The following is a 19,990-nucleotide window of genomic DNA, read 5'->3' on the forward strand; positions in this document are numbered from 1 at the left end:
CGGTTGAGTATTGGCTGGGTTCGTGGATGATTGCAGTTTGGCTGGCAGTGGGGGAAGAGGAGTGGGTGGTGAAGTAGGTGCGGGTTTCGGTGGTGAGGGAGTCGAGGTCGCCTATTATTGCTGTGAGGTCGTCCTTGAAAGGGGTGTTAATGAGATGTCTTTTCCGGTTGGTTAAGAATAAAAAGTGATGGACTTACAAAGTCATGATCGCCATTCTTGCCGGCGACATCATACAGACAGTTTGCGCCTCCGTCGGCAGCGACGCGGATAGATGCTTTTGAGCAAGTTGAATGTCAATACCCGTTTCTTTTTGTCTGCATTGACCGTTCAAATTGGCATACCGTTCTTCCATAGACGCTTCACCAAACCCAAATGAGTAAGTGGCTGATTGAGGACGACTAGTGCGAATTGTTCGGGCTTGTGAGTGGTTCCATTGGAGCCGCCATTCTGCAATTGACCATTATGGTGGTCATGTTGCTTCTGCTGCTCATAATCCCGTACCAAATCAAGGGGATACCATTCGAAAATCTGGCCCTCATCGAGCGCCCCAGTTGTCTTCGCGGCGCCGTTGGTTGTGCCCATGGTTTCATTCGAATGTATTGCACGCCCTTTGTAGTTGTTCAGCTGAAAGAGCTGGGTACCTCTGGTGGTGAACGTGAGGTCAGGCAGGGCAGTAACTATGCGACAACGGGAAACGTGAAAGGAGATGAATTTGTGGTTAATTAAAGGAAGCTTTGTAGGTATGAACTTCGATGCAAAACCAAGCATTGATATGTCTTGGGTTGGTCGTGACTGATGTTTTGGTGAAGTTGTTGACGTGTGTGTCTTTGCTTGCTTCCGACTCGGTACCCGTTCGGCGCTTCCGATGGGCTGTCCGGCGTTACAGCATGCTGTGGGGATCGGACCAACACCGATGTTCTAGAAGACTGTCAACTGTTAACGTCGGAAAACCTCGAACTCTATATCCATGACTTCGTCTGCTATCATGTAGAGTCTCGTGCCAGCTTTCAAGTATTTTTCTCGGTTATCTTTTCCTACAATTCTTGACAGCTTGCTAGAAATGTTTCGATAAGCAGCAGCAATCATTGGTGAAGGTTGAGCTTGGAATAGCTTCATGTGCTACACACATAGACAACCCCAACCCCAACCCTCCAGAAAGGATAGAGATGTAGTGTAAGTCAAGAACTTGGGAGTCTCTTGCTGCCTTGAGACTTTCTGCCATGCTCCTGTACAAACTTTGTATTATCAAACGATGAGAACCAAAAGCCCAATCATCTCTTGATCAGCAGTATACTTTCGGCCTGTATTTGAGGTTCTCGTCTCCAATTTCATCTGTTGCACATGCTTCAGACAATGACATTCTTCTGGACGCGGGTGCCACTTTTAAGCGGGTGTGGCCAATTAACGCCCTGGCCCGCCCGGTCGGTCGGCGGTCGGCCTGCACTGGAGCATCGCCAGAAATTTTGTCGGGTCGACGTGGGTTGAATCCGAGAAGTGATGACAAACCTCTTGATTCCCGGACCCGCGGAGCTGCGGAAGCACCATCCGACCATCGTTTTCCCCGACGTCTGCTCCGACCGTTTGCGCCTGTCTTTCTGATTTTCGAGTACCGATCACGACAACACAATGTACCGCACGGCTCTCCGCCCCTCGCAAAGCGCATTGCGCGCAATCCGGTCCACCACCTCCCCGTCGGCCCTCGTCTCCTCCGGTGCCCGTCGCTTTGCCTCCACAACCTCCGCGCCCAAGAAGAAGAGCACATGGAAGGGTGCCGCCGTACGATGGGGTCTCGCCATTGCTGCTGTCTACTACTACAACACCAGCCCCATCTTCTCCGATGAGCTTCCCGGTATGCGCCCCTTTTAATGACAGCTACCTTGTGGCGCACGCCCGGCTTCACCGTCGTGTCATTGACTACAGCTACACAATGCGCCAATGCTAATACATGGGCAAACTCGCACAGAGACCGCCGGTACCGCCCCCTCCCAGCTGACCGATGCCGACCTTCCCACCGTCGATGCCATTGTCGAAGAGAAGAGACGCCAGGCCGCCGAGCATGCTGCCGCCGGGAAGGCTGCCCAGGCTGCCGCTAAGGCCGCTGCCACCCCGGCGACACCTTCCGAGTCGGTAGAGGAACAGATCACCAAGGCCGAGGCCGAGGCTGAGGCCGTGCCCGAGGGCGATTCCAAGTCCAAGTCCGAGTCCACCGAGGGTGTCATCCCCGAGGCTGGCGCCTCCCCTGAGGCTCTCCAGGAGGAGGCCGATGCCCAGGGCGCCTTCAACCCCGAGACCGGCGAGATCAACTGGGACTGCCCGTGCCTGGGCGGCATGGCTCACGGCCCTTGCGGCGAGGAGTTCAAGGCTGCTTTCAGCTGCTTCGTCTACTCCACCGAGGAGCCCAAGGGCATGGACTGCATTGAGAAGTTCTCGTAGGTACCCAGAGCTGTCGCCGACGGCTCTTGTCCAGTCAAAATCAAGATGGAGCATTAAAAGCTAACTATCCGACAGTCACATGCAGGACTGCTTCCGCAAGTACCCCGAGGTCTACGGCGCCGAACTAGCTGACGATGAGGAGGCTGAGCGCGCCTCTGCCGCTGCCCCCGCCGCCGAGGGCACCCCCGCCAAGGAGGAGCCTGTCGAGAACAAGAAGGAGGAGGCTCTCGAGACCGCTACCCACGATGCTACCGCTGCCAACAACAACAACAAGAAGCAGCAATAAATAAACAGATCACGAACAATGACAAACCACACATAGCTGGCCTGTTGCTGCTATGTCTACAGCTTTCGGCACCACTGCTCTGTACGATTTGACATATGGCATAGAGGGAGAGAGGAAAAAAGGGAGAAGACAGGCGCAATGACGGCGACCACAGTCAGCGACTGGCTAGCATCATCTGGGATAATGGGAGTTCAGAGGCGCATGCGAGAGGGTTGAGGTTGGTTTGCCTTCCGCTTTTGAAGGGCAATGTACGACTTTGTGTATTCATACCATGTAATGCAAGCGCAAAATAGACATATCCCATGCTCAAACCTTAGTAGGAAGTGTTGCTGTCGACAGAGGGCCTCCGTTGCCTAGAATAGCTCATACAGGTGATCGTTTGGAACGGGCCGTCTTCGAGGGGAAAAGGGAGAATGGCAAGCTGATCAGGAACCAGTTCAGCCTCAACAAACACAATTGACACCTTGGGACTTTTCGCCGTCTTCCCATGCCAGGGGAACTTTTCCGTGTTGACATTCTCCGAGTCGCGAGCAGCTTCGCGTTGCTTGGATCGGAGGCCTGGAAGCTAAAAAAGCGTGCTAGCGGAGCCGCAGACGTCATTAGCGACATGGGTGCTCAGCTGTGCTGGCTTCCATTTTGGGGTATTTTTAGTGGGTATAGCGGGGCAGCGGGGCTGTTTTTGGGGCCTGTCGCCCTGTTTTCCGGGGTGGTGAGATGACCTCCGCTTGACTCCGGGGCCCATCCAGTTGCGTCACCGTTTACGAATTGAAGCTCCCCGTTCATGCGCTGTCACCTGTAAGTAATGCACTACGATTCGCAGCCAGCATTAGACTCTTTGTTCAAACGAAAAGTCAAGCAGGCACGTGGCATTGCATCTGTGACTGCCAGACTGACCTGACATTGATACCTCGAGATGGATCGTGGATATGCCTGTTCCAATTTGGGCCGTAAGGTCGTTTGCATAACTTGAGTCGTTCTACTAACCGAACCGACGTTGCCAAGCTTTGACCAAGTTGAATCCTCCCCTTCTCCAAGTTCCTTGGTTGACGAGGTGACCTCACGCCGCTCATCCAATCCCGTGCTTGTTCGTCCCTAAATACAAATTCTTTCGGCCGTCAACTCCAGAGAGCTTCCCTTCCCCAGATCATCACCATTGAACTTCAAGAACATCCAAGAATAAGAGATTCGTCGTCGCCTCACCTCTAGCCAACACACACAACACCTCTACCACCACCAGCCAACAGTAAGTTTAATACCTTTTTCCTCTGTGTCCTTGCGCGGCATATCTGCCCGAGACTTGGACCATGCGACAATTTCGAGAACATAGCTAACCACCATTCGCGACAGTGTCTTACGCTGAGATTGCTGCCAAGGGCCCCAAGCAGACTCCCGAGGAGGTAAGTTCTCGCTGCACCTGCCCTCAGCAACGCGCTCAGCAATGATGTCGCAATTGACTCGTTGCGCCATGAAATAACGATTCTGACATGTCCTTTGTTCTCAGGCTGCTGCCCCTCTCCCTCCCCAGATCGAGGTTGACGAGTCTACCTCCACTTCTTCCCTGATCGACGTCGATACCCCTTCTGTCCACACCGTTCCTTCCGACTTCCAAGAGCAGGAAATCCAGACCGAGACCCAGGCCACCCGCCTTGAGCAGGAGGAACAAGCAGCCAAGGAGGAGGCCGAAAGAGCCAAGGCCAAGGCCCGCGCTGAAGCCGACCTTGCGAAGAAGAAGGCCAAGAGCAAGGCCAAGAAGGCCGACAACTGGTTGACCAAGCAGTTCGCCAGCTTGAGCGATGGTACCACCGGTGCTCTCGCTGCCGTCAACCTCTTGGCCGTTGTTGGTCTTAGTGGATGGCTCGGCTACAGGGCTTGGGGTCTTTACGACCGCAGGCAGTTCACATGGCAGCATGCTGGCCGGGGTGCTGGCATCCTCGCCGCTGTCGCCGTCTTTGAGAGTGTATTCAGCAGGTAAGTTACCTCAATGCAATTACCCTAAAATCTTCCAGAATGCTAACATTGACTGCACAGCTATCTCGCCAAGGGCAAGAAGGCCAAGGACCAATAGAGGATATGACTCCGGCACAGCAAGTCTGAAAAAGTCCGCGCGCCGTTGACAACGACCGATTCTTCTCTTCTGTGTTGCAGGGCAACACTCGTTCCTTTTCTCTACATGCTACGTTTTATGGGCTGTGGCGGGGGGCATGGTTTGCATTTCTCTGATACTCAATTCTGGCGTTTGTTTAGCTATGGGTCAATTCCCGTCAAATTGACATCTCATCTCTGTTCTTCATGACTCAATTCCTCGCTTCGCGTTGTCACTGATTGCGCACAATAGCTGCTCCTTTACGATGCTGCAAAGTCACGGACGCACAATGCCAGGCACTATGTACATCAACATTACCGCTATACGCCGCCCTTATGCGTCACCGGCTAGCATATCCATTGTTGTCTCTAGTCGAGATGGCTAATCATCCTCTCTACTTCAAGACTCATTCCCGTGTTAGTAGTGCACGCAGGCCCCAGCACCCACCGTCCCACAGACGCTACTACGAAAATGAGTGACAGTTCAACAGACGCATGGGCTGAAGAACCGGTATCCAGTACGGCATAAATGATCAAACCTTACAGGCCACTTACCAGACCCCTTTCAATCACCGGAGGTAACAACGACACCTAACAGACCAAGATTAACTAGACAATGTCCTACAGCACTAATTTGCAACCCCCTCAGCCCGTCCCTGGCCTTAAACTAACCGTACAATTCGTCATCAGCGAGCGTGATGGCCAACCCCACATCACCATCCGACCCATTGTCAATCATCGCCGTCTCCTTTGTCTTGTCGGCAACCGCTGGTTCATGCCCTGGGAAGAACGCATCCAATCCACCATCACCTTCCCTCCTGAGCGCGAGGAGCTTCGTCGATACATCCGCGATCAAATGCTCTGGTGCGACCCAACCGGCGTAGTTCAAGCGACCGATGACCAAATCATCTTGAAGGGAATTCCTGAAGTTCTTCTACAGTGGAGAATCCGCGCTCAGCATGCCGAAAGCAGGGATCAGGGAAGGAGTTGGTGTCAAGGACCGGTGTTGTCGAGGAAGGCGGAGCAATTTGTTGGACTCTTTAGGCTTGTGGAGGTGGAAGAGATCGATTGGGTGGGGGTGGAGATGAGTAGGGATGGGTGGGGTGAGGTGTTCAAGCAGCTGGTGAAGGGGAGGAGGGAGTTGGTGGTTGGGGAGACGAGGGTGAGGGCACTTCCGCGGGGAGGGTTGGATGTCGAGCGGAAGAGGTTGATGTTTTGGAGTTCTCTAGTTTAGAATGGGACATGGAAGGGACAGAGGTGGTTTGGGATACTACTAGGGAAGAAGTATAAGGGTTGGGTTGCCAGCCACTGACCATGGGACTGAGAATAGGGAAGGCAATGAGTGTGGGCGGACCTATCATCGGTCTCCATATGGAAAGAGGAGGATCGAATGAAATGAAAGAAGCAGCTGATAATCAACTTGGTCTATTCCCAGACAGCTATACGTCTTGAATAGTTCTATGTTGTAGTGTCCCCGTCGACAAGTGAAAAGAAAGGACGTACCACGGGCAGAAGGCCCACAGGAATTCCAGTTGCCTAGCTTGATAAGCTCCACATTTGCAAGCAAGAAGCACATACGACCATACCCACTGGAAAACTCGGGATCCCGTCCGCTCTCCCATAGATAAGCCAGTGAGGGCCAGACTAGTAGTTGGGTCGGTGACGACCAGCGAATCCCTGGTGTTGTTATTGTTTTTTTTTCCTTTTTGTTCTTCGCTCCTCTCTTTGTGTTTTTTCCCCGTTGATTGTATCATAGTCCACAGCTACTCTTCCATCCCTCCAAACTACTAGTCCGTCACCATCTTATTCGAGATTTCATAGAGTCCCAAAAAAAAAAGGCATGAGATCCTGACGCTTCACCAACTAAAACAACACACCTCCTCCCTTCTTACCGACTCCGTCCTCCCAGCTGCCAAACAGAAGGGCACGACTGGCAGCGGATACCTCGACCAGCAATAAGGGGGCTCAACAAAAGTGCTGCCGACACTACAGTAGGTAGGTAGGTAAAACACGTGGAGGTTAGCCATCAATGTGCAGTGTGCACATGCAGTGCTCGCACGAGCAACAAACAACACAAGAAAGACCCTCTCTATTCGAGCGGGACTGGACTTACCTGATCTCTCCCCCATCCTCCTCCCATTCTTCTCCGACCCCTCCTCCTCCTCCCTCTCCTTTTTCACACACGCAGCGCACTTCCTCGGGTACTCCCTTGCTTTGGTCGTCTTCTTGGCGCCGCACGAGAAGGTGTAGGCTTGCGCTTGGATGACTTTGGGGCAGCGCTCTTCGGTGGTGACTTCGAGGAGCAGCTCCTTGCAGTGGGAGCAGAGGGATTGGGTGATTGCTTGGGTGCACATGTTTGAATAAGTGGTGCTTGTGCTGGTAAGGCGTGATTGGGTGTTACTGGTTTGCTGTTTGTGGGAAGTAGGCATGAAATGAGAGATGGATGTGTATGTGTGGGTGTGGGTGTATGTGTGGGTGTATATGTTGTTGCTTGAAGACGAAGTCTAAGTTTGAGTTCTAGTTTGAGGATAATAAAGATGAGTTGGATGTGGGTTATACTGTTAAAGGTGTGTGTGTTGGATTCTACGAACTTGACACGGAGGCGCTGTTGGATGGGAGGTTGGTTGAAGGGAGGTTTTGAAGGAATCATTCATCCTTCAGGTCTTCTGCTGCCTTTGTTGATTTACCTACCGTATCTACATCTGGATCTACATTATTCGATGTTTCTGGAATCTGGTCCACGTCGAGATCTACAGGTACAATATCGAGTCTGGACCTCGACTGCGTGGCTGTGCCGTGCTGTCCAAGACCATCTTGAAGCTACCTACCTCTACCTACTCTTCGACAACCCGATCGTGCAGATTGCCCCAAGTCCCTGCATCGCCATATATCTCATCTTGAGACAAGCGACATCGGAGAATTATATCTATCGTTCGATGGTGATGATGACATATCGCGCAGTGGATTATGTCTGGGTATCACCGGAAGTTCAACGGTGGAAGGAGGGCAGCTGAGCTTAAGGCCATAAGAGCATATCGCATCAAGCCAGCAATGAGACTACAGGTATGGGATGGGAACGGGTTGCCTCGCTGCTACTTCCACGACATGCTGCTGGTGAGTGGCAAGGTGTCAACGACAGTAACCACTACCCAAACAGAGCATTAAGCTTGTGCTTGTGTTTGGATTTGGCCAAAAGGCATTCTGTCTCGCTGCTCGGCCAGTCCGGTGGGAATGGGAACATCGTCTATCCACTGGGTTGCACCTGTGTCCATTTCACGCTCTCACAAGGTTATAGATCGGAGTACCAATGGATGGTGTTGAGCAACGATACTGTACGCTGTGGTGTGATTTTTACGTTAGTCTTTGTGAACCTTCGGGGATATGGGACCTACGTTATAAATTATTGGTCATCTCAGGCCCATATGTAGCCCCAACCGTCCCACTCAACGCTTTGTGGGTAACATGATACGAAGGGAGATAAAGAGGTTAATTTGTTTAGCATGGTAGGTGGCAAGCTTTCATGCTGGACTTACCTTTTGAGACAGTGGCTGTGTCAGCAGTGTCAGTCCTTTAGGAGAACTCACCGGGTATCTCGCTGTTGGGATCACTGTTATCCTCCAAATATCTGTGAGATTATGGGATTCGTAAAATACGAACTTACTGCATTAGTTTGGTCTGCATACTAAGAAAAAAAAAGCAAACCCCTGCCGAAGCCGACAAAGTATAGCAGTGTCCTCACATTGATACTTAACCCCCCGTGCCAAGAAAAGAGTCGAAGAGGGAGCCGCATATAGGGTCATCACTCACCTTTCCCAGCCCACTTCGCCAAGTTGATAGAGCAACATACGAACACAATGAAACACGAGCAAGTCTCCCTCTCACAACAACTCTCCTCCAGTAAGTCCAAAGCATCTGCCGGTTTGGAAAACACAGCGGAACTTCCATCCAAACATGCAGCGATTCGAACCGGGTTCCACAAAGTTGTGGCATCAGGGGACGCAACGGAAAAGAAGATTGGTCATCTTCCTTGAATTTAAAGCTTAATTTGATGCTTGTATAACGCAGCACAACGAGTCGTTCATCCATCCACAAGCTTTCCCAGTGTGGCAACCCGAACGTCCATCACTTCCAGCCAGACCGAAACCCGGAACCGATTGATTCATAAGGAACGCAGTTGTTGAAAGTTGACACTGAGGTGATACTCCATATCGGTGTTTCCGGTTCCCCTTTGCTAGGCAGTCGGTTCAATGAGAGGCGATGTCTTGATGATCATACTCGGAAAAACGTCGAACGAGGGATGGAGATGTCGGGTCTGAAACAATTTGGGAATTGGTTTCTGGGTGATGTTAGGAATTTGATTCGGTTCGAACATCATCAAGACAGGCAGGACATGCATGTCGGTGTGACTTACAATTTTGCATGGTCAAATGCATTTACTTGCTGTGCTTGGGGCAGTTGGCACAGGTGCAGCTGTCACCGCAAGAGCAAGAGTCTCCGCACATGTTGATTGTTGTTGTTGTCGTTGTCGTTGGGGATTTGTTTGGCTTAGGTTGGTGGTCAAAGTGCCGTTGATACGAAATCAAAGAGTCTTAAAAAAGAAAAAGGAAAGAAAACACCAAATTGAAGTCTGAGGGGAAGTTCAATTCTTATATCCCAAGCCCTACCCGCGGCAACAGCGCTACATCGTACGCTAACTGCCCAGCACTAGCAGCCCACCACCTAGTGTAGCTTAGAGGGGAGGTAACATCGACACTAGTCACTAGTGGAATGGTGAGACGAATAAGGGGCCATCCACGCCGTCACGCCCTGTCGCCCTGAACTTAGTTTAATGCAATCCCCTCATCCTTTCCTTCTCGACCAGTTCCATCCCCCCCCACTACACGTAGGGTCCGGAAGTGAGGGGAACATCGATACGAACACACACACACACACACACACACACACACACACACACACACACTGGGCAGCAGTCTGACACATTTCGTGAGCGCATTTCGCGGGTTTTGGTGTGAACATCTTTTCCAATCAAAGCTTGCGGGTTCCAGCAATGAATGGCACACGGAGGAGGGGCGTGATCAACAAACAGGTGATCTTTTTGAGGTAGGTGTGCCCCTATCAGCTTCACGATCTTGGTGATAAGCTAGGTGCAGGGGGGCGGTTGGTTGCATTGTCGAGTCTACTCTTGACTACCTTCCCGATCACGCTGGCCGGCTACAAGCACAGCAGGGACAGTGAGCGACTTGTCGAAACTAACCTTGAAGCTTCGGCCCCTGGTTTGGCGGGGAGAACGACGAAGGGCAGGAGGGGAAAGGGGTTCGCGCGGCAAGCACGGTATCTGGCTTCTGGGCACTAAAGGAGGACAGTTGCCGTGCGTGACTTTTAACATCCCATATTCGGAGCATGCATGGTACCACAACCGAAGTCCGGAGACAAGCGTGTCATTGTGTGACATGATAAGTTACCATCGCCCCTTGATCCCGGCACCATGGGAAAATGGGGATTGTTGAGCATGATCCATGGTTCTCAAGTTAACAACAAGCGGGATGGAATCCGTGGAATGGATGGCGGTCGATTATTTCGGTTTTTGTCGTTGCTGGCTGCCTCTAATGCCCGGCTACCGAGAGTTGGAAGGGTGATGATCTTACTGCCAGACACCCAGTGGCGTTGGATGGGAGTCAGTTATGACATAGAGGGCTGGGATCAAAGAGTGGGAGACAGTACTGGTCCCAAGTCCGACAACCTGCACAGGTAGCTGCACATAAGCATGATACCCATGGAAAGAGAACGCAAAAGAGCATGGGGGGCACTTCGACCTAATCTGTTGCTACTCGAGATGCTCCCTGAAGCTTTTTCGCTGTAGCGCTACTCATCGATATGAGACCACATAGTCTGGCTAGCGGCTTGGTCTTCAATATCCGAGCCCACGCTCAAATGAACACACGTGCTGGACATTCCAAACTTTGATCCAAGGAAGAGGTCTTGTCCAAGAAAACAAAAGCCACACAAAGAAAGAAAGAAAGAAAGAAAGAAAGAAGGAAGGAAAAAGAAAGAGGCAGCTAATTCTCAGGCAGGTCAGCTAACAGCCCTTACCCCCCACAGCTGACTCAATAAACATCAAACTTCCCATTCAACCTCAAATCCCTCGAACTAGCACCCACCACCACCCCAAAGCTGCCACTAGGCACCACCCAATTCTGCCTGCCCGTATCCCAATAACTCAAATCCCTCCTCCGCAAAATGAACGTAGCTGTATTGCTCTCTCCGGGCGCCAGTTTCAGCTTCGCAAACCCCCTGAGCTGTTTCGGGGGGCTCGATGGCGCGGAAGAGGGTAAACTGATGTACAGCTGGGGTACCACGGCGCCCTGCACACCACCCGTGTTTTCGACGACGGCGGTGACGGTCGCCACGGTTTCCCAGAGGTCGGAGCGGCCGCCGGGGATGGTGTCACCCGAGGCGGGACCGGAGGAGGCGGTGGAGGTGATGGAGAGGGAGGAGTAGGTGAAGTTCGTGTAGGCTGCATGTTTTGAGGTACAGAAGAGGTGAGTGAACTGTTGCCTACCTACTATGGAAGGGGGAAGGGAAAAACTTACAAAGACCGAAACCGAACTCATACCGGGGAGCGATACCGTTCTTGTCAAAGTGGCGGTAATCGATGAACAGACCCTCAGTGAACAGATCCGTCCCTCCCCTTTGCACGGCAGTGCCGTAGTCGCTTTCGCTCTTGGCGATAGTATACGGCAGCTTACCCGAGGGAGAGACCAAGCCGTATAGGACATCGACGAGGGCGTTGCCGTTCTCTTGGCTGGGGAGACCGGCCCACACGACCGCCTTGACGCCCGGCTGCGCGAGGATAGTCTCCAGGATGATGGGGCCGGTACTGTGGACGACGACAATGGTGTTCTTGTTGGCTTGAGCCACGGCTTGGACTAGCTGGTTGCCGTTGTGCCAGGGATCGAGGTTGGGACGGTCGCCGGTCACGCCCTCGACCGTGATGTAGCCTTCGCCGGAATCGGCTGTGATGAAGACTAGTGCGGCGTCGGCCCCGGAGGCAGCGTTGGCTACGCCGCTGGTGCTGTCAGAGCTGAGTAGGTTGATGGTTGTTCCGTCGGACTGAGCCCGCGTCTTGAGAGCATCATAGGGTGCTACGAAGTAGGGGTAATCGGCCGTGCCGGAGCCCCAACCCATGCCGAGCGCACCGGTGTTGCATCCTCGGTCGGTGCAGGCGTTCCTTCCCGCAGGGTTGACAACGGACGATGACCCAATGACTGCCAGCTTGCTAGGCTTCTTGAGCGGGAGGATGTCATCGTCGTTCTTGAGCAGAACAATGCCGTCTCTTGCCACTGCGCGAACGTTCTCCTTGTGGTTTCCTTGAACATTGGTCTTGAGGTTAGTCGCAGGGTAGCCTGAGTTCTGCTCGAGTAAATACCACGATGCGAGAATGCGCTTGGCCATGTCGTCCAGTCTTGCTTTGGAGACCTGACCATTGTTGACGGCGGTGTTGAGCTGTGGTCCCCACAGGATCGTCTTGCCATCAAAGTCGCTGCCGGGCATCGTCATATCCATACCACTGTTTGCAGCGCCGTTCGTGGTGTGCTGGGCGTTCCAGTCACTCATGACATATCCTTTGAAACCTAGCTCTTTCTTGAGAAGGCCATTCTGGATTTTGTCATTCTCACATGCCCATGTACCATTGACCTAGACGCCTGTCAGCCACTCAGATCCTTCAGGTTACATACAAGAAGGCAAGGATGAGCATACCTTGTTGTAGCTGCACATCACACTTGCAACGTTTGAGTGTACAGCATCGGCAAAAGGGAAGAGGTATAGTTCATGCATGGTGCGGTCGTCGACGACACTGCTGATAGTCTCGCGGTTCGTCTCCTGCTCGTTGAGAATGAAGTGCTTGGCGCAAGCTTGTACACCATTGCTCTGGATCCCTTCAATTGTTTCGCTCATGGCAATACCTGTGAGGTAGGGATCCGGACCAAAGCCCTCCCAGTTACGTCCACCATTGGGGATCTTGCCAAGCGCTCCGGCCACGGGTCCAAGAAGGACATGTACGCCAACCCCTCTGGCTTCCGCACCGAGGTAGACGCCGCGCTGTCGAATCAATTCGACGTCCCATGTTGAAGCCGCCTGGATACCAGGCGTGAACGCGGTGACACTTCCTCCAAACCGAATGCCGAGAGGGCCGTCTTGTAAACAGAGCTGGGGATAAGCGATTGATGCAATAGCTGGGGTGTTGCCAACACATGGGCCCTTATTCCAACCGACTCCGGTGACGATGTTGACCTTGTCTTGTTGTGAAAGCTTGGAGAGAGCAGTGCTTGCCTGAGAATAGGCTGCGTCCCACGCCGCAAAACCTGAGCCAGCTTGACGAGCTTGTTTCTCGCTAGTCTCGGCCCAGGCGAGGGAAGTCGCGGCCAACACCGCAAATATTCGAAGGTGCATGTCGGGCGCTTCCTTGAGTGTTGTGACGGTCCCGGTTCTTCTTGGTGGTCCTTCAGCCAGGGTTGAATTCCTCTCATAAGGTCAACCTCTCCCTCCCTTCCCACCAGACCAAGAAACGTCCTTCTCTTATACTGAAGTCCAAGAAATGCCCAGTCGGAACCACGGCGAGCTTCCTGAACGGATAGCTACCGCCACTTTACCTAATTCCATCTTCAGTATCATCTTCCGGGCATGTAAGACCTGGATTTAGACTGGAAAACATCGGGCGCTGAGGCCCCGAAGGATCATCGTGATGCAGTGGGGTCATGCTTCATGTGCGAAATAAATGGCGGGGTGCAGCTCCGGCAGTGGACGAGATGTTGTGGCGTTCGGGAGGACACGAGGCGAGCGAATACTATGTTCTTCAACTGGCCAAGGAAACATCCCGAGCGGTTGTGACCACCGACAACAGCCGGGCCGCATTCCCATATATTAATTAGGCTACATGTAGCCTCTTCTCGCGCTGTGCAACACCCCGCCCCCTCTGAGAACGGCCGAGCTCCCATCGTGTTTTCGGGACTAGAAACGATACCAAGAGAAGCTCATGCCGAAGCCACAGTCGTCAGTGCTGAAGTTGGAATGCGGGGGATGGTGCCTTTGAAGCTCGCGTGATGTTCTGAGGACCGGGATGTTTTTTTTTGGTTGTGGTGTCGGATTGAATGCGGGACCGGGTTAGAGCCGCAAGGCAAATGCAACTTTGTGACGAGATGGGAAATGGTTCGCGGAAACGATCAACCAGAGATCTTGGTGCACTGCATATAAATCTTCCCACCAATCATCCATATACTGTGCTTCCGTGAAAGAAAACACCGAGGTTCATGTAGCTGAGAGACAGGCCCTGAAAAATCAGTTGTCCACTTGACATCGGAGGTCACAAGTCAAACTGAGTGATCACATAACTTAGACCGGCCAAGCTAAAGCAAGCCAATAGATCCTGAGGGTCTGTTGTTCAAAATGATATTATTAGGTATACTATATCAATCATTCCGGCGCAGAACAGTCATGGCGGTCGTCACTAGTCGACATAAAGCATGTGCTACTACACATGTTGGGCCATGCCGAGCGTGTTGTTACCGCCGTTGAAAACGACAAATTGAGACTTGAAGAAGATGTCTCCCCAGATTTCCAACGCAGATGTCGTGGGCTGAACACCGCCAAAGCAAGCTAAAAGAGCATCGATGTTAGCATCTAGTGTTTGACTTGTTATGAAAAGGAGATGGTGTAAACTTACTAGTGGCATCGATTTGGGAGAATCTGATGTCATCGCCCTTGATGCGGGCCATATACCGCCCACCCACGTCCACAAGGAGGTCGGGAAGGTTGGTGCTACAGGGGAATGTAATTCCTCCCGCGTTTGGATCGTTCTTAGCTCCTTGGACCTGGCTATAATAGGCGTTGGCCACTGATTGGGAAACGAGCATCAGCGTGGTGCCCGTATCGGCAATAGCCTGTGTCGGTTTCACTTTCACAGCCTGGCCGCTCCCAACGGAGAAGGCAGATGTCGTGAACTGCCAGAAGCCCATAGCTGTGTTGACGGGAATCCATGCCAACTGTCCCGTGAACTTTGTGTTATCAATGCGGCCAAATTCATAAGCACCGACGGCATTATGGCGGAGATCGGCAGTGAAGACGGGCTCGGCGAGAGAGGGGAGAACGTTGTCGAAGAAGGTCTTTTGCTGCTGAGGCTGGACAGTGTTGAGCTTGGAGAAGGCAAGGCCGAGCAAGCCATTGTTCTGGGTATCTTGGATGAATGTCTGGGTAACTTTGGTGGCAAGCTCGACAGCCTGGTTCTGGACAGAAACACCGCCAATCTCCACCACGTCGGTACCGACATTACCGGCAGCAGCAGAGCCATCTCCATAGCTGATTTCAAAGGTATGTCCCGGTAGCAATTTGAAGGTCTTGGATGCAGCAGGGTTGTAGACTTGATGGCCAGCTGTTAACTGGGGGCTAAGTTGCGTGTTGAAGACCCACAGATCGGATGAGCCCGAGTCGAAGTCGAGGTTGATGGTTTGACCGCCAATGGTGACTGGAGCAAGATATTCGACGTCGTCCTGTTCAGGGGTGGCCGTGACAGCACCAGTAGCCGTTCCTGTCGCCGCTGCTGTACTGCTGCCACCAGTAGCGTCTAGCCGCAGGCTTTCGCTCTCGGAGGTGTCTGCCTGGGTTATTGATGTGATTGTCGGTGTGGTGCCATTGTTCTGGTTGTTCATGGCATCAAGTAGGGGTTGTGGAACTGGCATTCGGTATTTCCGATACGCCTTCAACAGCTCCCTGGGGCCATTGCGTCCCTTGAAGTTCGGATTCCTGACCCGTTCGACTTTGAATGAGCGTTTGGTGAGTGGCACAGCCACCACCAGGGAAAGCAAGACGCTAAAAATGAAGAGCTTGAATAAGACAGGCATTGTGAGGGAGTGATGAGAACTCAAAAGACAGAAGAACAACAAGGCAACAACTACCACGCCAGGTGGTAGAGTTTAGCAGAAGCGAGTGGGAAGAATAGAAGATACAGATAAAGGTGGCCAAGAAGAAAACAAAGTAAGCTCAGTGCTGCATCAATCTTTTATGTTGTTATAAAGACAGGAAAGAGGCAATATCTATTCAAACCCAGGACCGCTTGGACCTCAGGAGGTGTGATTCTACCAGAATCACTAGACTGGTTTGCCATCTAGACTGTTGACGCCGACGAGGAGGCCTCGTCAGGAGACTCGGAAGAGACGAGCATCGAAACTCCAAGGGGCCGACATGCTTCTCTTGGGCCAGCATTGTGGGCATGGGTAGCTATGGATGGCTGTGACACTTGTGGTGTTGGTGTTGACGACTCATGAACTCGGTAATTTTCGAAACAGTTGAAACAAAGGGCTTGGCATTCTGAAACTGGGCGTGTAAGTGGTCTGGGAGCACACCAATTCTCGGTCATGTATGATTGGCTGAGCGCGGCCGATGAAACCCTGTGGACTGTGATCAGCCTTGAACGATTCGTCAGATGTTGCTGTCCGGTCGTGGAGTTGTGGGCGAAGCTATCCCCGGATCACGGAAGAGGACGACTCCCAGATTCCGGGGACTGGCACTTGCACCTGGAGCTAACTCTGTCCTGACACACATGGGCCGATGATCCAACAACGCGTACACTATACGCCATCCGTTGTGGCTGATCACAAGGCTGCTGAGACGGAGTGAGGTATTCAATTGAATTGGTGATTGGGATGAGCGAGTACTGGAGCTGGAAGGGGACATGTCGAATGCAAATGGTTTGAGCGAGCAGCAGGGTCCACAAGATCCCGTGATCTGGCTTGGCAGAAGAGGAAGCAAAAAACAGGTCTGGACTCGACTCTGCAGTGCAGTGCAGTGGCAGTCATGGTCCGTTTCACTTTTCGCGACTTTGAATTTTGCGCTTTGACCGCAAGCAAAGTCTGCTTCAGTTGTAGCCTTGTACCTCTCTGACAGTGGAGACGAGTACGCCAGCTGGCAGCGTTGGTCCACTTCTCTTATCTGCGGTCCAACAGGCCCCGCTCTTCCGTCTTCGTCTCCTACATACTGTAGTGCACTGTCACTGCAGCCTTCTTTCCAACTTGAAGTTCAATCGATCATTCGGCGAAACGGTGACGGGATCTGTCTGGACTGCAGTGCACGGCTTTAACAGTTTCCTCCTCGCAAGCAAGACCTGCACCAACCCCCGATTGCCACTCACTCACTCCAGTCACAGTCTAGACCGAGCATCGAGAACATCCATTCATCTACGCACGCGCTTGATGACGGGATTCCCATGATTGCCATGAAACGGAAGCGCGATTGAAACGAAACCTTTCTTCTTCTTTCTCCCGTTGAAACGCCGAGGTGCGCTCAGTTCCCGCCGTCGCCGTCGCAATTACAATTCTTCACCTTGTCGGCTTGACCGTCTCGCGCTCTGCCCTGGCAGCTGCGCGTGCTGCGCCGTCGTGTGTTGACGCTTCAAGTTGCTTGACTTTACAGTCCCTGCCCCGCCGCCTTGACCCACCACTGACTACAGTGCAATCGACCCATCTCTGCCTCCGTTTCTGGGGTATTTTCGCACCCTCCCGACCAACCCTCGGGCGGCTTGGTTTCCGTCTTCGATTCCCTTTTCCCTCTTTTTGACCATCCGTCAGTCCCGTTGCTAGACGGACAACAAACAACTCAACTGGCGGACGGGGCCACTGTCCAAGGAGTAGCCTCCGTCGGACACCTACTCGAACGGCGTCAACAAACGGCGTCAACAGCCGACCAGAAAGGGGGCTCCACTCATCCCGACAACGCGGCACCTTAACGGTACCGTACTTACTGCGGTCTGTACTTAGCTATACCTTGCAGTGGTCAACGGACCCGTACGGATCCCGGACGGAACCGCGGACGGACCACGGACCACGGACCACACGGACGGCCCCCAATGTCCGACGACCCCTTCCCGGCCTCCGCTCCCGGTGCCGGCCCTCCCGCCTTGGCTCCCGGTAAGCACCGCGGCCCCCGCTTCAGCTGGAACAGTGCCTATGAGACCACCTTCTTCACCTCCCTCTGCGAGTCGGTCCATCTCGGTCTACGCGAGGGCAACACGTTCAAGCCCGAGGCCTGGGACCGCGCATTGCAGGCCCTCATCACCCACCACAACGCCTATGCCAACAAGGGCCACCTCATCAACAAGAGCGACAATGCTCGGAAAAAGTTCCGTCTGTGGCGTGGTCTGCGCGAGGATCCCGACTTCCACTACGATGTCATGACCAGGACTGTGAATGCCTCCGAGGAAGCATGGGCCAGACATTTGCAGGTGCGTCGTCATGTCATGTCACGTCGGCATCGCGTTGCCTCGTCGCATCTTGATTCAGCGACTCCCGCTAACCTCATGTTTGCTGTTGTATCAGATGGAACCACTCTCTCGCTCCCTTCGTGGAAGACCTTTCGAACATGAAGAACTTTACGAGATCTTGTTCCCCGATGTCATCGGCTCTGGCGGTGCCCCCAAACGACTGACCAAACAACGCCCCCGCAAGACGAACGACAACCTCAACCCTTCCGGCCCCGGCCTCGGTCCCGGCTCCAGCTCCGGCTCTGGTCCCGGTCACGGTCCCGGTCACGGTCCCGGTCACGGCCCCGGCCACGCCGACCAGGATGCCCCTAATACGACCATCATGAACCTCCTTGCCGATCAATCCTACGCGAACCCTCATCCACAGGCTCACATGCCTCCTCCGCCGCCGCCAGTCCATTCGGCTTCCGCCCCTCTTCCCTCTCCCATCCCCGCCCCTGTGTTGGCCCCCATTCCCACTCCACCAACCTTGCCGTCGTCGCAACCACCATCACATTCCCGGCCCAACCTGAGCGCACATCAGCCCCGAAATAACCCGAGCACGTCCGCCCTCACGCCACCCGAGGAGAATCCTGTCCAGAACCGAAGAAGGCCTCACATGCCTGACAGCAGTGGCTCCAGCGGCTCTACTAACGCTGAAAAACGCCGCCGTACTGCCTCAAACTCTGTTGACCACGCTTCTCAGCCCCCGGGTATTGCCAGCTCTTCCGCAGTCAGCAGTCTATCTACTCCCGATGCGGTGACAGCTTTGGCAGAGGTTCTTCGTTTTCCCAAGCCCAAGTTGAGTTGGGCAGAGCAAGCCGTCGAGATCTTCTTCCGAGACTTCGCCCAGGAGGATATGGACTTTCAGCTCAAGGTGGCCGAAAAGGCCCTCACGGACGAGAACAAGGCCATGGTGTTTTGCAAGATGCCCAACCACGTGCGCAAACATTGGATTAAGCGTCTGAGGGAAGCACACAACAGGAGTATCTAGGTGAACACGGTGGTTGCTTCTCACTCACAGACACAAGCACCCAAGCAGTGGTCTGAGGAATAGGCTGTTCTCTTCTAGCCTGTTTCAGTCCTTCTTCTATCTATCCTGTTGGTTCTGCATGTTGGCGTTCTTGGGCCTGAGGGATATAAAGGCGTTCCGGCTTTTTGTTTTTTTTTGGTATGGGAAAACATGCCTCCTGGATGGATATGGTCCGGTCAAGCAGTTTCTGTTTTGTTTACGTCGGCCAGCGGGTTGGTTTGAGCGAGTGATACCAGAGAACCTTCCTTTCTGAATGTCCCCATTGATGGCGAGTATTGCCTAGGGGCTTACATTGTGCTTTGCGTTCTTGGTTTTACAGTCATGGCCGAGCTCATGATTCGTTTTCCTGTATTGCTGTTTCGCTCTGTCAATTCATGTGGTGCAAAATTGATGTCAACTCGGTCCCATTGGACATCTAGCAACCAGTGCTTTCTTACCATATCGTTCATTTCTATGACAAACCATTTGATGGTTCGCTACTTGTTTTCTTGTCCCGTCCCGTTGCTCTGTGTTCCGGCAAATAGATCCATCAACTGCCGGCGCCTCACAGTTTTCCGCATCTCCTTCCACCCGACTTTTAGGTCAGCATCAAGCCACCGAGGGGTGGACATCCTAACGTGGAAATCGCTACCTCAGAGGGCCTTGAGGTTGGTCACCCACAGTTCCCGAAGGCGCGGACGTGGTTTTTCCCCACGGTCGGTCTTTGTTCCAGCCCGCTCATCTTTAAAACCTTTCAACCAGCCTGGCGCATGCCTGGCTTCCTGTATGGTTCTCTTGCCGAGTTGTTTCCCACTGGACAAAGACTCGACAATAGTCCCCTTGTTGGCAAGGCCAACTGTGTGTCGGAGACAACAGGAAGAGTCTACTT

The 19,990-nt window shown here is 53.0% G+C and overlaps 9 protein-coding genes across 9 annotated transcripts; 5 read left to right on the forward strand and 4 right to left on the reverse strand.

Annotated features, from left to right (window-relative positions):
- Positions 1 to 1,523: 1,523 nt before the first annotated feature.
- NEUTE1DRAFT_78134 (uncharacterized protein) lies at positions 1,524 to 3,042 on the forward strand (the record flags this gene model as incomplete). The annotated part of the gene is made up of 3 exons (XM_009850764.1): positions 1,524 to 1,849; positions 1,964 to 2,429; positions 2,509 to 3,042. The coding sequence occupies 3 exons, from the start codon at positions 1,627 to 1,629 to the stop codon at positions 2,717 to 2,719; spliced, it is 900 nt and encodes a 299-aa protein (XP_009849066.1).
- Positions 3,043 to 3,871: 829 nt separating this feature from the next.
- On the forward strand, positions 3,872 to 5,009 carry NEUTE1DRAFT_116247 (uncharacterized protein; the record flags this gene model as incomplete). Its single annotated transcript, XM_009850765.1, has 4 exons — positions 3,872 to 3,962; positions 4,067 to 4,116; positions 4,221 to 4,687; positions 4,748 to 5,009. Coding segments are annotated over 4 exons (555 nt in total).
- A 408-nt stretch (positions 5,010 to 5,417) lies between these two features.
- On the forward strand, positions 5,418 to 6,231 carry NEUTE1DRAFT_144910 (uncharacterized protein; the record flags this gene model as incomplete). The annotated part of the gene is made up of 1 exon (XM_009850766.1): positions 5,418 to 6,231. The coding sequence occupies one exon, from the start codon at positions 5,418 to 5,420 to the stop codon at positions 6,033 to 6,035; it is 618 nt and encodes a 205-aa protein (XP_009849068.1).
- A 9-nt stretch (positions 6,232 to 6,240) lies between these two features.
- Positions 6,241 to 6,555, reverse strand: NEUTE1DRAFT_39539 (uncharacterized protein; the record flags this gene model as incomplete). Its single annotated transcript, XM_009850499.1, has 1 exon — positions 6,241 to 6,555. The coding sequence occupies one exon, from the start codon at positions 6,553 to 6,555 to the stop codon at positions 6,241 to 6,243; it is 315 nt and encodes a 104-aa protein (XP_009848801.1).
- Positions 6,556 to 6,689: 134 nt separating this feature from the next.
- On the reverse strand, positions 6,690 to 7,155 carry NEUTE1DRAFT_120698 (uncharacterized protein; the record flags this gene model as incomplete). The annotated part of the gene is made up of 2 exons (XM_009850767.1): positions 6,690 to 6,787; positions 6,915 to 7,155. The coding sequence occupies 2 exons, from the start codon at positions 7,153 to 7,155 to the stop codon at positions 6,690 to 6,692; spliced, it is 339 nt and encodes a 112-aa protein (XP_009849069.1).
- Positions 7,156 to 8,413: 1,258 nt separating this feature from the next.
- On the forward strand, positions 8,414 to 9,390 carry NEUTE1DRAFT_94144 (uncharacterized protein; the record flags this gene model as incomplete). Its single annotated transcript, XM_009850768.1, has 2 exons — positions 8,414 to 9,137; positions 9,213 to 9,390. One exon carries the CDS (start codon positions 8,656 to 8,658, stop codon positions 8,830 to 8,832), a length of 177 nt encoding a protein of 58 aa, XP_009849070.1.
- Positions 9,391 to 10,589: 1,199 nt separating this feature from the next.
- On the reverse strand, positions 10,590 to 13,252 carry NEUTE1DRAFT_120700 (uncharacterized protein; the record flags this gene model as incomplete). Its single annotated transcript, XM_009850769.1, has 3 exons — positions 10,590 to 11,315; positions 11,392 to 12,496; positions 12,560 to 13,252. The coding sequence occupies 3 exons, from the start codon at positions 13,250 to 13,252 to the stop codon at positions 10,906 to 10,908; spliced, it is 2,208 nt and encodes a 735-aa protein (XP_009849071.1).
- A 1,065-nt stretch (positions 13,253 to 14,317) lies between these two features.
- Positions 14,318 to 15,708, reverse strand: NEUTE1DRAFT_59461 (penicillopepsin; the record flags this gene model as incomplete). Its single annotated transcript, XM_009850770.1, has 2 exons — positions 14,318 to 14,455; positions 14,523 to 15,708. 2 exons carry the CDS (start codon positions 15,694 to 15,696, stop codon positions 14,331 to 14,333), a joined length of 1,299 nt encoding a protein of 432 aa, XP_009849072.1.
- A 1,434-nt stretch (positions 15,709 to 17,142) lies between these two features.
- Positions 17,143 to 19,116, forward strand: NEUTE1DRAFT_128310 (uncharacterized protein; the record flags this gene model as incomplete). Its single annotated transcript, XM_009850771.1, has 2 exons — positions 17,143 to 18,071; positions 18,166 to 19,116. The coding sequence occupies 2 exons, from the start codon at positions 17,697 to 17,699 to the stop codon at positions 19,081 to 19,083; spliced, it is 1,293 nt and encodes a 430-aa protein (XP_009849073.1).
- Positions 19,117 to 19,990: the final 874 nt, after the last annotated feature.

Source organism: Neurospora tetrasperma (assembly GCF_000213175.1).
Source record: "Neurospora tetrasperma FGSC 2508 unplaced genomic scaffold NEUTE1scaffold_2, whole genome shotgun sequence".
NCBI classification, from domain to species: domain Eukaryota; kingdom Fungi; phylum Ascomycota; class Sordariomycetes; order Sordariales; family Sordariaceae; genus Neurospora; species Neurospora tetrasperma.